Source organism: Equus quagga, chromosome 7, assembly GCF_021613505.1.
Source record: "Equus quagga isolate Etosha38 chromosome 7, UCLA_HA_Equagga_1.0, whole genome shotgun sequence".
Classification (NCBI taxonomy): Eukaryota; Metazoa; Chordata; class Mammalia; order Perissodactyla; family Equidae; genus Equus; species Equus quagga.
Window position 1 is genome coordinate 10,236,505 of NC_060273.1, and position 13,283 is coordinate 10,249,787.

General features: G+C 49.5%; 1 protein-coding gene across 7 annotated transcripts in view; it reads left to right on the plus strand.

Annotated features, from left to right (window-relative positions):
* SNX29 (sorting nexin 29) overlaps positions 1-13,283 on the plus strand; it is a 505,847-nt gene that overhangs the window by 411,374 nt on the left and 81,190 nt on the right. For 6 of the 7 annotated variants that reach the window (XM_046665870.1, XM_046665871.1, XM_046665872.1 and 3 more), the window contains one exon: positions 513-653. The exons of the other annotated variant lie outside the window; for it this stretch is intronic. In XM_046665870.1, the coding sequence (XP_046521826.1) occupies positions 513-653 (141 nt within the window). The remainder of the gene's footprint in view (positions 1-512; positions 654-13,283) is intronic. 7 annotated transcript variants of the gene reach the window in all.

Below are 13,283 nucleotides of genomic sequence, written 5' to 3' on the forward strand. Positions count from 1 at the left end.
GAGTGCAGCACGTTGTCGCTGTACCCTGCCCGACTGAGCCAGTGTTTCCCGTACCATTTGTTCACTGAGTCCCACTGAGTCCCTGCTCTGAGCTCGGCCCTGGGCAGCAGTGTGGGAGACAGATGTGGCCCCTGCTCTCACGGAGCTGGTTTTCATGGGTGGAGTGTTGCCAAAACCCCACCCCTTTGTAATAGGAGGTTTTTTGATTTATTTATTTATTTTTGAGGATGACTAGCCCTGAGCTAACATCTGCTGCCAATCCTCCTCTTTTTGCTGAGGAAGCCTGGCCCTGACCTAACATCGTGCCCATCTTCCTCTACTTTATATGTGGGACGCCAACTACAGCATGGCGTGCCAAGCGGTGCCATGTCCGCACCCGGGATCCGAACCGTTGAACCCCGGGCCGCCGAGAAGCAGAACGTGCGAACTTAACCGCTGCACCACCAGGCCGGCCCTGTAGTGGGAGTTTTAAGAGAAGTTTACATCTTCTTTCTCTTTCCTTTTCTTGACAGGTTTACATCCGGATAAAAGATGACGAGTGGAATGTCTATCGACGGTACACAGAGTTCAGGAGTTTGCACCACAAGTTACAGAACAAATACCCTCAAGTGAGGGCCTACAACTTCCCCCCCAAAAAGGCCATCGGAAACAAGGTACCGTCCCGGCGGGGAGCCAGGCGCCTCGCTCACTAGCGCTGCCATTGAGGCGGGTGCTTCTTCCTCTTCTTCAGTTCAGGGTTTAAACACACAGCTCAAAAGCTGGCTGATAGGAGAGAAAACAGATAAAAAGAAAACAGTCACCCGTGATTCCACCTTCTAAAGACAGTCACGTTAGGTTTTGCTTGTGTACATCCTCTTATTTCTTGAGGGCAGGGGTGGGCAGATTTGTCATGTAAGAGCCAGAGAGTAAATATGTTTGGCTTTGTGGACCATACTCAGTTGACAATACTCAACTCTGCCTTTGTAGTGTGAGTAGCCACAGACAGTATGGAGACAAAAGGGTGTGGCTGTGTGCCAGGAAAACTTTATTTATAAGAATAGGTGGCAGGGGCTGGCCTGGTGGCGCAGCGGTTAAGTTCGCACGTTCTGCTTCAGTGGCCCTGGGTTCACCAGTTCGGATCCCGGGTGCAGACATGGCATCGCTTGACACACCATGCTGTGGCAGGCGTCCCACATATAAAATAGAGGAAGATGGGCACGGATGTTAGCTCAGGGCCAGTCTTCCTCAGCAAAAAGAGGAGGATTGGCGGCAGATGTTAGCTCAGGGCTAATCTTCCTCAAAAAAAAGAAGACTAGGTAGCAGGGGCTGGCCCCATGGCTGAGTGGTTGGGTTCGCGCCCTCCTCTTCGATGGCCTGGGGTTTCGCTGGTTAGGATCCTGGGCGTGGGCATGGCACCACTCATCAGGCCATGCTGAGGTGGCGTCCCACATAGCACAACCAAAGGCACTCACAACTAGAGTCTACAACTATGTACTGGGGGGTTTTGGGGGTAAGAAGGAAAAAAAAAAGATTGGCAACAGATGTTAGCTCAAGTGTCAATCTTTAAAAAATAAATACATAAATAAGAATAGGTGGCAGCTGGATTTGGCCTATGGGTCATAGTTTGTGGACCCTTGTTCTGGACCAAATAAGTGTTTTCTAGTTTTCACTCATGGTTGTCTTGTTATTGATTTGGACTGATGAATGTGGGGCTATTTCCCATGAAGATTCTCACACGAGCTTTTTTTGTTCTAGAGCTACTCCCCTCACAAAGGTTCATAATTTATGATGACATAATTGACTTCTGTATATTCGTGCAGGTCCCCTTGAGAAAGGAGGCACCAGCCCTCCGTAAGCTTGCTGCTCGATTAGGGTTCATTCACTCAGGAAGCATTTATGAGCCCTGTTATATGTGACGGTGCCAGGGGCAGGAGCCCAGCCCCGGAGAAGGGCCCTGTTGAACTGTCTGCTTCAGCCAGTGGCATCATTTTGCCATCCATCCTCTTGGCTTAGAGCAGCAATCCTCCGTCCTGGCTGCACTTTGGATTGCTTGGGGAGCTTTAAAAACTCCAGAGCCCGGCCCGCCCCCACCCCGATTCTGAGTTAATTGGCCTGGAGTGAGGCCTGGGCACCAAGGGGTTTAAAAACTCCCCAGGTGACGCCAGTGGCAGCCAAGCCGGAGGACCTCTGGCTTGGAGTCAAGTAGGAGATGCTTCGCCAATTGCAATATACTAACTATCTTGGGAGGGACAGTTCAATCAGGTGAGGTAAGGTCATGACCCTTCAGGATGGGGGAGAAATCCGACCTTATGTCAGAGGGATCCCTCAACTGTGTGCTTCTCAAAGTGTGGCCTCTGACCAGCAGCATCAGCGTCACCTGGAGCTTGTTAGAAATACAGAGTCTCAGGCTGCACCCCAGACCCACTGGAAGATCAGCTCCGGGGCTGGGGCCCAGCGCTCTGGGTTCAACAGGCTCTCTAGGTGGGAGGGGGCTGCTGGTGCACAAGGAAGTGTGGCACCGGGCGCTGTCATACTCACAGAGCCCTGGGGCAGACTTCACAGGTGATGAATTTCTGAGTCTCTCTCCTGCAGAGGCGCCTTGCTGGAATTTCCTTTGATCTTTACCATGGAAAACTAGAGCAGGAGTTTCCATAAGCCGCTCCCAACATGTGGGGATTCCAGAGGGAAACTAGACTGACTGCTGTGTGTACGTGGTCATAGATTTCTGCGTTTAAGCCAGGTTAGAAATCTGATCACGTCGGGGTCTGTTGGATCTTAATTTAGAGAGTTACAAAGCAGGTTTATCTCAGGGCCAGAATAAATCTGTCGTTCCATTTTTTCCTGTTGAAGAAAAGTGGAGCTGAGCCCATAAAAAGGAAGACTTAGAAATTCTACATTTGTTCATAGTGAAGAGTACAATAATTCTTATGAAAAGAGGGGGAAAATTATATTCTGATTTAATCTGATGACTTGCAGGCTCATACAAATCTTGGGCTCCATCCAGAATGTCTTAAAATGTCATAAATCAAAATTCTGCCTAACCAACGTGTCCTTATTATGAGGTATTCTCATTTGGAGGGAGCGTTCCACTGAAGCGGCCCCTGCACGACAGCGTCCTCAGGCAGCTCAGCCTGTCTGTGTCTCACTAAGGGAAGTGAGTGCCAGCCTGAACGGGGGACATTCCCCTGTGAAATGCCTTGCATTGTGTGTCTGCTACCTATGGCTGCTGTGACAAATCACCACATGTGTAGTGATCTAAAACTACACAAACTTATTATCTACAGTTCTGGAGGTCAGAAGTCCAAAATCAGTCTCACTGAGCTAAAATCAAAGTGTGGGAGCGCTGGTTCCTTCTGGGGGCTCCAGAGGAGAATCCTTTCCTTGCCTTTTCCAACTTCTAGAGGCTGCCTGCATTCCTTAGCTTGTGGCCTCCTCTGTCTTCAGAGCCAAGCCATCATGTGACTGTGACCTCAGCTTCTGCCAGCATAGTCCCACCTCCTTCTCTGACTCCTTTTCCTCTCATGAGGACCCTTGTGATCACGGTGGGCCCATGCAGGTAATGCACGATAATCTTCTATCGCAAGATCCTTAACTTAATCACGTCTGCAAGGTCCATTTTGCCGTGTACGGTGGATGCTCTCAGGTTCTGGAATTAGGTTGTGGACATCTTTGGGGACCACACATTGCTAAATGCTCTCTCTGCAGCCCAAAGCAACTCCCTCCCCACGTCATATCCCCTCAAGCCTTAGAGTGTTGCAAAACTTATTTCAGGTGAGAGGAACCTGCCAAGAACACGGCCACTCCCAAGAACAGACACTGTGAGGCTCAGGTTAGTGAGGTGGGGCTCCGGCCCGAGAAGTGCAGGGGGGCGGTTCCTGAGTTAAGTAGTTCAGAAAGATCATGAAGCAGCCCTGAGACTCTCCTGAGCCAGGAGCAGGGCCTGCGCATCCTCCCATCCTCCTGAGCCCTGGGGCGGACTTGCAGGGACGGTAGACTTTTGCCTGTGACATCTGTGTCCGTAGGACAGTGTTTCCCCCACCCTCTTCCCCTAGTGCAACCATATTTGCAAATAAACGAGTTTGGGAATTAAAGGCACCATTTGGTGGGCCTGGCCCCGTGGTGACTGACTTGTACAGATGCCCTGGTTGGCTGGGTCTTTACTAGATTGTTGGCCCCGCTCCCCGTGGCTGGTGATTGTCCTTCGATGCCCTCTCTGCCCCGCGTTTGGCTGACTAGGGCATACCCACTCCCCTGAAGTACACTTTGGCTGCTGCCCAGGACAGATCTGAGGGTCCGTCGGATTTTCAAGGGCAGATTGGGCCATGTGCAGGACTTCAACAGCCAGCTGAGGCTACTGATGAACTCTCTTAAGAGCCCAAGCTTGCACTGGCCCTCATGGGGCCTAGCAGCTCAAGATGCCTGCTTTGATACCCTGAGGGCACCTTTTCTAGAGAGCTTCATTCTAAATTGACCCAGAAAAATGAACCATGTCAGAGTCTTTTCTTTAATGGATCGCTTCAAGAACGTGTCGCTTGCCACTTACCCTGTTAAGGCACGGGGACATGACATCTTTGGGTGGATTGAGGTACGTGTCCCTTGCTGCTCTAAGCCTTGGACCTGTTCAGTGACTGACTCCAGAATCCACGGACCTGGACAGTATTCAAGGAAATATTAAACATAATTTAGCTTTTTAAAATTCATCAGATAAGTATTTTTCTAGCCTGAATTTCTATGTATTTCCCCAGTGATGCCACCATTGTTGGTTATCTGGCAGTTTTAGAATTAAAATGTGATCTTAACCTGAATTTGAACTTTTTTTAATTGATAAAATTGGCATACATATAGTTTGTGAGTGCAAGATTTATCTTTACCGAAGAATTTCTTTGCCTCAGGATGCTGTGCGTGTGTTTAATTTTAAACGCACGGGATAAGCAGAGAGCTCACTAGAGACATCCATGCCTTCACATCCCACATTGAGTCTAAATCACGGGGAAATGGGTTCCTGAATATCAGTCCAGCACTCGATGGAGTTTATTCCTTTGTAGCTGAGTGCAGCCACAATGGTTGTATATAAAGTTACTCGTTAACTTTGAAATATCCCAGGCACGTTGCTTGTATCAGTCAAGGCAGTCTTGGTTAGGCTGAGGTAACAAACAGCTCCATGATCTTGGCAGCCTCAGCCAACCAAGATGTATTTGGGGCTCATATTCCGCATCCGTCATGGGTTGGCTGGGACCTCTGCTCATCGTAGCATCAGGGGTCCAGCTGCTGGGAGCTCCTCTCTGTGTGTAGCCACAACTGTGGCAGCAGGGGCAAGGGACAGAGACAAATCAGACACTGGCTCTTAAGCTTCTGCCCGGAAGTGATGCTTGTCAATTACACTCATTTCATTGGCCAAAGCGGGTTACGCGGCCTTGGGGCAGAGGAGGCCACTCCTCCCATGTGCCCAGAGGAGGACTGGCATCTTTACGAGCAGCCCTCATGACCCTCACAGGGGAGCACCTCTCTTGAGCCGCACGACTAAGCAGGATCGAGATAATAAGAGAGCATAGCTCCACCAATCCGAAACTTTTTCGTGCTGAGTCTTGTGGTCTCTCTCCTTCTAGATAGTCCCAGGTCAGCTGCTTCCCTCCATCCCTGCTTAGATTATCCTAACCCAAGCCACTGTCACCTCTGGCATGGGCACCTACAATGGCTGCCCCTATCTACTCTTGCTGCCTACAATCCGTTTCCCACACTGTACCCGCAGTGAGGTTTGTGCGACATAAATCAGATGATGTCACTGTTGAGTAAAACCCACCAGTGGCACCTATGGCAGTTAAATTCAGGGCCCTTTACTATGGCCTTTGAGGTGTCCCCCAGTCTGTCCCCTACTCCCTTCCCTCTCTTATTTGTGCCCCACCCCTCCCCCTCTACGCCGAGCCACACGGACCTCCTGAGACTTCCCGCTGTTCTCACCTCATAGCCTTTGCGCCTGCTCGTCCCTCTGCCTGGAATGGCTTTTCCCAGTCTCTGCATGGACAGCTCCTTCAACTCATCAGGTCTCAGCTGAAATTCCCCCTCCTCAGAGCCAGGCCTTTCCTGACCGCCCTCGTTAATGCCGCCCTTCAGTCAGTCCCTCTCTGGTCCCTGACTCTGTTCTAATTTCCTCCTAGCGCATACCGCCGGCTGAAATGATTGATGTGTGTGCTTGAGCATCATCTGTCTCCGCACTGGCGTGGAAGCTCGTGGAACAGGGCCTGGGTCTGCTTCTGTCCACTGCTCTCTCCCCAGCTCCTAGAATAGCACCTGCCGCCCCAGAGATGCTCGTGGCCTGAATTAATAAATAAATGAACAGAAATTAAAGGGAAAACTTTCCGTTTTATTTTCTTCTTCACTTCACTAGATCTCGGCACAAATTCAAAAAATCTAAATTCCAAAAGTGAGTGGAATAACTTTCAGGGTGACTTGGAAGGTTGTTCTCACTTCGCTTTGAGTGAATATTTTTGCAGAATGGGCAAGAGGCCAGCAAGTCTTTGGAGACAGGAAAGATGGCTCTCGAACGACCTGAGGGAGTGGCCTGACCAGCTCCTTGTCCAAGTGGACTTTGCTGGCAGGAGGGCTTAAGTAAAAGATTCGTTTTTGATGATGCTCCTAAAAGTCTGCGTTATTGCTCAGTGAGCAAATGAGAATTGAGAGACTATCTTCCCTGCTTAGGATAATGGAGTCAGTCTCTGAAAGTTCATTTGGCATTAAGGCAAGGCAAATCGCTTTCCCCTGAGCTGCAGATAATTCAACTTGTTGGAGAAATTATGCATTAAAATCCTCATTAAAAACACATACACCAGTGTGTGGTGGAAGAGCTGCCTGGCACACGTTGAGCCGTGGAAAGCACCTCGGTGACTGCCTGAGAGGCGCAGATTTACAGGCAGCCCTGGGGTCAGCAGGACCCTGGTGGAGGGCAGATACAGCGGTGGGAGTGAGTGGGCACCGGGAAGGATGCTGAAGCCGAGCAGTTCTTCCATTTGGCAAACGCGTCCAGAGTGCAGGGGTGTCAGGTAGGTGTAGGCGGACGGAGATGGTTTGAAGTCCTGTCTCTGCCTCCACGAAGTTCACACTCTTGTAGGGAGAAGCATAAGTCAGGCCGTTCTCCCTGAGGAGGCCTGTGAGCTAGAGGAGGGTCCCCTGTGCAGCTTCTCTGGAGGAGAGTGGGGTGGGGAGGCGGGCCGCTTTCTGCAGGAGGTGATTCTTGCAGGGCCCGCCGGAGCCCAGGGGTAAATCCCGCAAGTGGGAAGGCAGGGTCCCTTCAGGGTGTATCTCTTCCTTCTGGCACCCTGTTTCTTCTGCACATCTTGTGTTGGCTTCCTATTGCTGCCGTGAGAAATGACCACGAGCCTAGTGGCTTTACACAGCACGCCTTCATTATCTTATGCTTCGGTGGTCGGCAGTCGGCCCGGGGCTCCCTGGGCTGAAGTCAGCGTGTCGGTAGGGCTGTTTCTTCCTCGAGGCTCTAGGGGAGAATCCGTTTCCTTGCTTTTTCCAGCTTCCAGAGGCTTCCTACAGTGGCCTCTTCCTCCGTCGTCACTGCTGCGTCTCTCCGGCCATTCTTCCTCCCACCACAGTGGGGAAGGTTCTCGACTTTTAAGGAGTGTGATGAGATTGGGCCCACCCAGATGACCCAGGTTGTTCTCCCCACCTCAGTGTCCTCAACTTAGTCACCTCTGCAGAGTCCCCTTTGCCACGTAAGGTACCGTATCTATAGGTCCAGGGATTAGGGCATGGACATCTTTGGGGGGCATTATTCTGCCTGCCCCTCCCTCTCTTTCCTTGCCTGGGGTAGAGAACTGTCACTGTCATCTCACTTTGCAAGCAGGAAAATGGGGCACAGGGAGGTGAAGTGACTTGTCCAAGGCCATCTCGCTGCACGGTGTCTGACTGATACGTGGGCTCGGGCAGACGGTCTACAGAATGCTGGCTTTCACTGTCTCCCACACAGGTCTGCGGCAGAGCAGTCTGGAGCACGGAGGAACCGAGATCGTTCAGCTGTCGCCCAGTGGGCGGATACTTGCATTGACTGCAGAAGTCAACTCCTCAGTCTCGGGGGTCTGGAAATCAGGGAGCATGTGAAGCCGGGGGCTCTGACGGCCGCTCCCTTCTGCCAAACCATCCACCCCTCACCCCCCACCCTCTCACTTAGGGGCCACATTTAGAGCTAGGGGTTGCTGCCCTCACAGTGCATCCCAGGCTTATACCCTTTCCTGAGAAACCTAAGTGTATGGAGAGAGAGTCATTCATTTGTTCATTTATGCATTTACTCATTCAGCAGGACTTTGCCAACCGTGAGAGTAAAAAGAAAAGAAAGAAAGAAAGGAAGGTTTCTACTGCTTCACTAGCTGTGTGACCTTGGGCAGGTTATTTGACCGCTCTGTGCCTCAGCTTCCCCTTCTGTATACCAGGGATAGTCACAGCACTTCCCTCCTAGTGTTGTTGTTGTTATGAGGACTTAAGGTGGTAACACCTATAAAGTGGTCCCAACAGGGCCTGCACACGGTAAGTGCTGTGTATGAATTTGTTGAACAAAGGGGCACGCGGGCTGGTAGCGAGATGGAAGGCGACGCATAAGCGTGCCCTCATCATCGAGGATGCTGGGGCTCTGAGCCCGGGCGGTGGACGAGCCCGACATAGGTGGTCCACCCTGAACCCCCACACTCTGTGTTTCTGTGTATGGTGATGCCAGCCAGCGTGTGTTAGGCTTGTCATGCACACCGTAGGCTCTGTATTTTCTCATTGTGCAATTCTTGTCAAGCCCCATAAAAAATGTCTTAAAAATGAAGATACTGGGCTCAGAGGCTTTGCGCATCCTGCCCAGGGCCCCGCAGCTGGTGTCAGGAATTGAGTGAGACTCCTGCTAACGCCACAGTGCTGTCTGCCCTTGGTCAAGCAGCCCCACAAACCCTTACCCAAATCTGGGAGCTGGTGATACCGAATCACGCACTACTACGGGTTTCTGTGTGGGAATGCAGAATCTCGGGATATCCTGCCAGAAACACCCTCGTGTGGAAGAGGATCCAGAAGACAGTGCGGATTCCCCCCCACCCCCCAAATTGGAACGGAGACACGGGGAGCTCAGACACCATCCCCTGAAGTGAAGGTTTTCCAGAGAGAATTTGGGAGAGCAAAGAAGCTCCAACTGAATGAAGCCGTAAAGTCAAGCTTGTTTCTCATTTGACACTCTGCCAACCACTGTGTAAATAGTTCTGGTGCTTAATGCATTAAATAAGAAGAGGAGAGAAATTGGGCTCATTATACATCACACGTTTGTGTTTCTCTTTAATACAGTAAAAGCCTTTTAAGATATTTTCCGGGAGAGCAGTTGCTGAAGTCGTCTTGCCAGAAAAATCGTCTCAAGAGAGAGACACTGATGAGCCTCAGACTTGGAATATGTATATGCGCACATATGCAAATATGTAGTGTTTAATAAGTGGGGCTTTCTTGGGAGGACTTTTCCATAATATCAAATTAAAATCCAATTTAAAAAATTAAGGTCACTTTATAAACAAATAATCCAGAGCCAGCCCTGATGGCCTAGTGGTTAAAGTTCGGCATGTTCTGCTTTGGTGGCCCAGGTTCAGTTCTCGCATGTGAAACCACACCACCTGTCTGTCAGTAGCCGTGCTGTGGCGGTGGCTCACATAGAAGAACAGAAAAACTTATAACTGTGCACAACTATGTACTGGGGCTTTGACGGGGAGAGAAAAGGAGGAAGATTGGCAACAGATGTTAGCGAAGGGTGAATCTTCCCCTGCAAAAAAAAAAAAAAACAAATAACCCAGAGCCTGCAAGCAGAAGTGTATTTGCTGCTCTGTTCCCAACCTGAATGTTTTCTGTGTGTAGCACACATAGAGGTTGAATCCAAGAGAAGCATCTTGGTGGTCTTGGGTCACTGACCTTGCAGGAACCCCCGTCCTCCAGGAAGATTTCCCTGAACTCAAAGTGTTAGCTGCTCCTCCTCTGGGTTCCTTTCTTCTACTCAGTCACGGCTGCCTGATGCACCGCTGTCTCTCCCCCTTTACCCCATGGAATCAGAGAGCAGAACCAGACCTGTGGAGTCTTCGTCTTCTCAGCATCTTATACAGTGCCTGGGGCCTAGTAGATGCTGAGTAAAACGTGTTTGATGGACAAATGGACTCAAGCTGTGTAGAAATTGTTGTGTGACCCCAGTGTTGTCCACTCACCAACTCCCTTTCTCCCCAGTTCCCTTCATTACTCCAGCCTACAGGTCATTGGTAATTGTCCATAGAGATGCTCAGGCCTTCCTGGCCCACTGGGTGTGGACACAACACTGCAAACATTTGCAGCAGGCTCGACAAAGACTTTGTGTTAGCCATGCCTGGTGACAAAGATGAGTTATTTGACACATCTGGGATCCGGCCTCCCCAGTTTGCCAACTAGACTTGGCCAGCGCCCCCTGCTCCCCCATCTCAGGCTGAGCCTGAGGCCTGTCATGCAGCCACGGTGAACCCACTGGTTTGGAAATTGACATGAATTATAAGATGCTTGACTCTCTTGGGCATGAAGTTGTCCAAAATGTTTCTGGGGCTGTTAAATTAGTTATATGTCATTATTTAATTTCTCCTAGCTCAAAGGCTTTCTGAAAACACTTATGCCATGTTATATCTGGGTTTTTTCCCTCACGTTTTTGGACAACTGATTAAAATCGTAACCTAGAAGAGTACTTCTCTGCGCTTACTCTCTTCTTGACTAACAGAATAGTTGCTCCCTTCCCTTCGGGTACTGCCATTTTCTGAGAACTGCGTATTGCAGTCTTTGTTCATCTTTTGTAAGCTAGAGAAAAACGTTTCTGGATTCTCAAGTTACTGCCATTTTAGTTGTGCTCCCATTACCAGGTCTCTCGGGTCCAGAAGCCACCCCCTTCCCCTTGTTCTCCGAAGCTTCACGGGCCATCCGCAGTTTCAGAAGCCGCACTATCCTGAGGTTAAGGGTTTTGCCCGTGGTGTCTCACTGGCCGCAATTCAGATTCTCTCTCTGGCACACACTAGCTGCGTGACCTCCGGCAATTCACCGGGCCCTGTGACGCTCGATTGTCGCAGCTGTCACATGGGGCAAGGGCACCTCCGTCACAGGGTCCTGTGACCATCCGCTGAGACGCTGCCGTCAGCCGTTTACTTAGGGCAGCGTCCGCATTTCCCAAGCCCTCACGTGTGGCTTCATATAAGTCTGCGGAGAAGCCTCACTCATTTGGTTCCATTCTTTCGTAATTTGTGATAACTCCGACATATGCGTGCTCGGTTCTTCTTTCCTCCCTGCTCTCTTCTTCCGCTCCCTCTTCATTTTCCTCTTTGTTATGGCAGTGGGTTTTTTTCCTCCTTTCTTGTTATTTTTCAACTTGAGGTATGACATACATCCAATCTTAAGTGTATAGCTTGATGTATTTTCAGAAAATGAACACACCTGTGCAAACAGCATGGGGACCAAGAAATATACCATTAACAGAACACCAGCCTCCTCTTGTCACTTTCTCAGCAAGGGTGCCCACTCTCCTGATTTCTAGTTGACGCTGTAGATCGGTTTTGCCCATTTTAGGATCATATAGCATGCACTGCTTTGCACCTGGCTTCTTTCTCTCAGCATCACGTCTGTAAGATTTATCCCTGATTATGCAAGTAGCAGTTGTCTTTCCATTGCTATGTAGGATTCCATTGTATGAATATATCACAATTTTTTTGTATTTTACTGTTGGTGGGTGTTTGGGTGGCTTCCCGTTTGGCTCAGTTACACATGGTGCTATAATTAACTTTCTCGTATATGTCTTCTGGTGGATATGAGCCCTGATTTCTGTGGGTCTACACTTAGGAATGGAATTGCTGGGTCATGGGGTGGGCGTGTGTTCCACTTGAGTAGACACTGCCAAAGAGTTTCCCAGAGTGGTCATACAGAGATGATTTCTTAAAGGGCGGAAAAAATACAAGGAGTAAGGTAAGCACTCGTATTCCCGCCACCAAGAATTAACAGCTGTTCACATTTTGTCATATTGCTTTTAAGCGCTTAAAAATTTATTACAAAATGTTTCAAATGTGCCCCAGAATACGCAGCAAAGTATGATGAACACACAAGTATCATCATCCAGATTTAATAAATGTTAATGGTCAGAAATTAAACATTGTAGCTACAGCTGAATCCTCTTCGTACCCCCCCAGAGGGAGCCGTTCTGTGGAGTTGTTGTGCATCCTTCCTGTCTGTGATTTTATACTTTTATTATGTATGCTCATGAGAGGATTTTCTTTTTATTACTTCACATAAATGATATCAGTCTTTCTGGATCTTTTCACACCTTGTATTTTTCACCAATATTACCTTTTTGAGATTTGTACATGTGAAGGCATGGCATTCTCATTCATTAACTTTAACTGCTATCCTTACTGATACTCTCTCGTGGGAATGTTCAGTGATGTGTCTATTTATTCTCCCTGTGGTGGGCAGTCAGGTTGTTGGTAATTTTCCCCTGTTCAAACCGTGTTTAGGTGAGCATCCTGGACAGTATCTCCTGGCACACATGTTCGAGACTCCGTTTCTCCAGGTTGTGTACCTGTGAGTGGGGTTGCTGGCTCACAGGGCATGCTTGTCTTCACCTCTCCTGCTATCGCCGAACTGCTCTCCCCGGTGGCGGCACCAATCCTTCACTCTCAAACAGGAGGATGAGAGCTCCTGTTGTTTCACGTTCTCAACAACACTTGGCATCGGTAGGCTTACAGTTTGTTTATGTTTCGCCAACACGATGGGTACAAAATGGTGTCTCATCATGACTCTCATTCGGCCTTGCCTGGTCACTGACCAGGGTGAGGATCTGGTCGTGATTTTTGGTCATTCAGATTTCCTCTGCCCTTTCTTGCCTGTTTGTGTCCTTTGGTCATATTTCCACTGGGCTTTTCCTCTTTTTCTTATTGGTTTCTAGGATCTCTTTGTGTTTTCTGGATGCCAAGCTTCATCTGTGCATTCCTTTAAAAAGACAGAACTCTGGTCTCCTCCTCCAAGAAGCCTCTCTTGCTCCCCTCGCAGTAGAACCCAGTACTTCTGCTTCCTCCCTGAGCTTCCCGCATGCCTGGCCCTCGTTTCCTTCATATGGTAAATGTCCTCTCTCCTCCCTGGACTGACTTTCCAGAGAAGCCACAGCTTCTCATTAGACGGTGTACCCCGAGACACTGGCATGATGCAAGATATCGGGGATCAGTAGAGGCTGGAGCAGTGGTCGTCTGCATAAAGGAACATTAGTCCCCAGATTGTGTCCCTTACTCTGGACCCAGAGC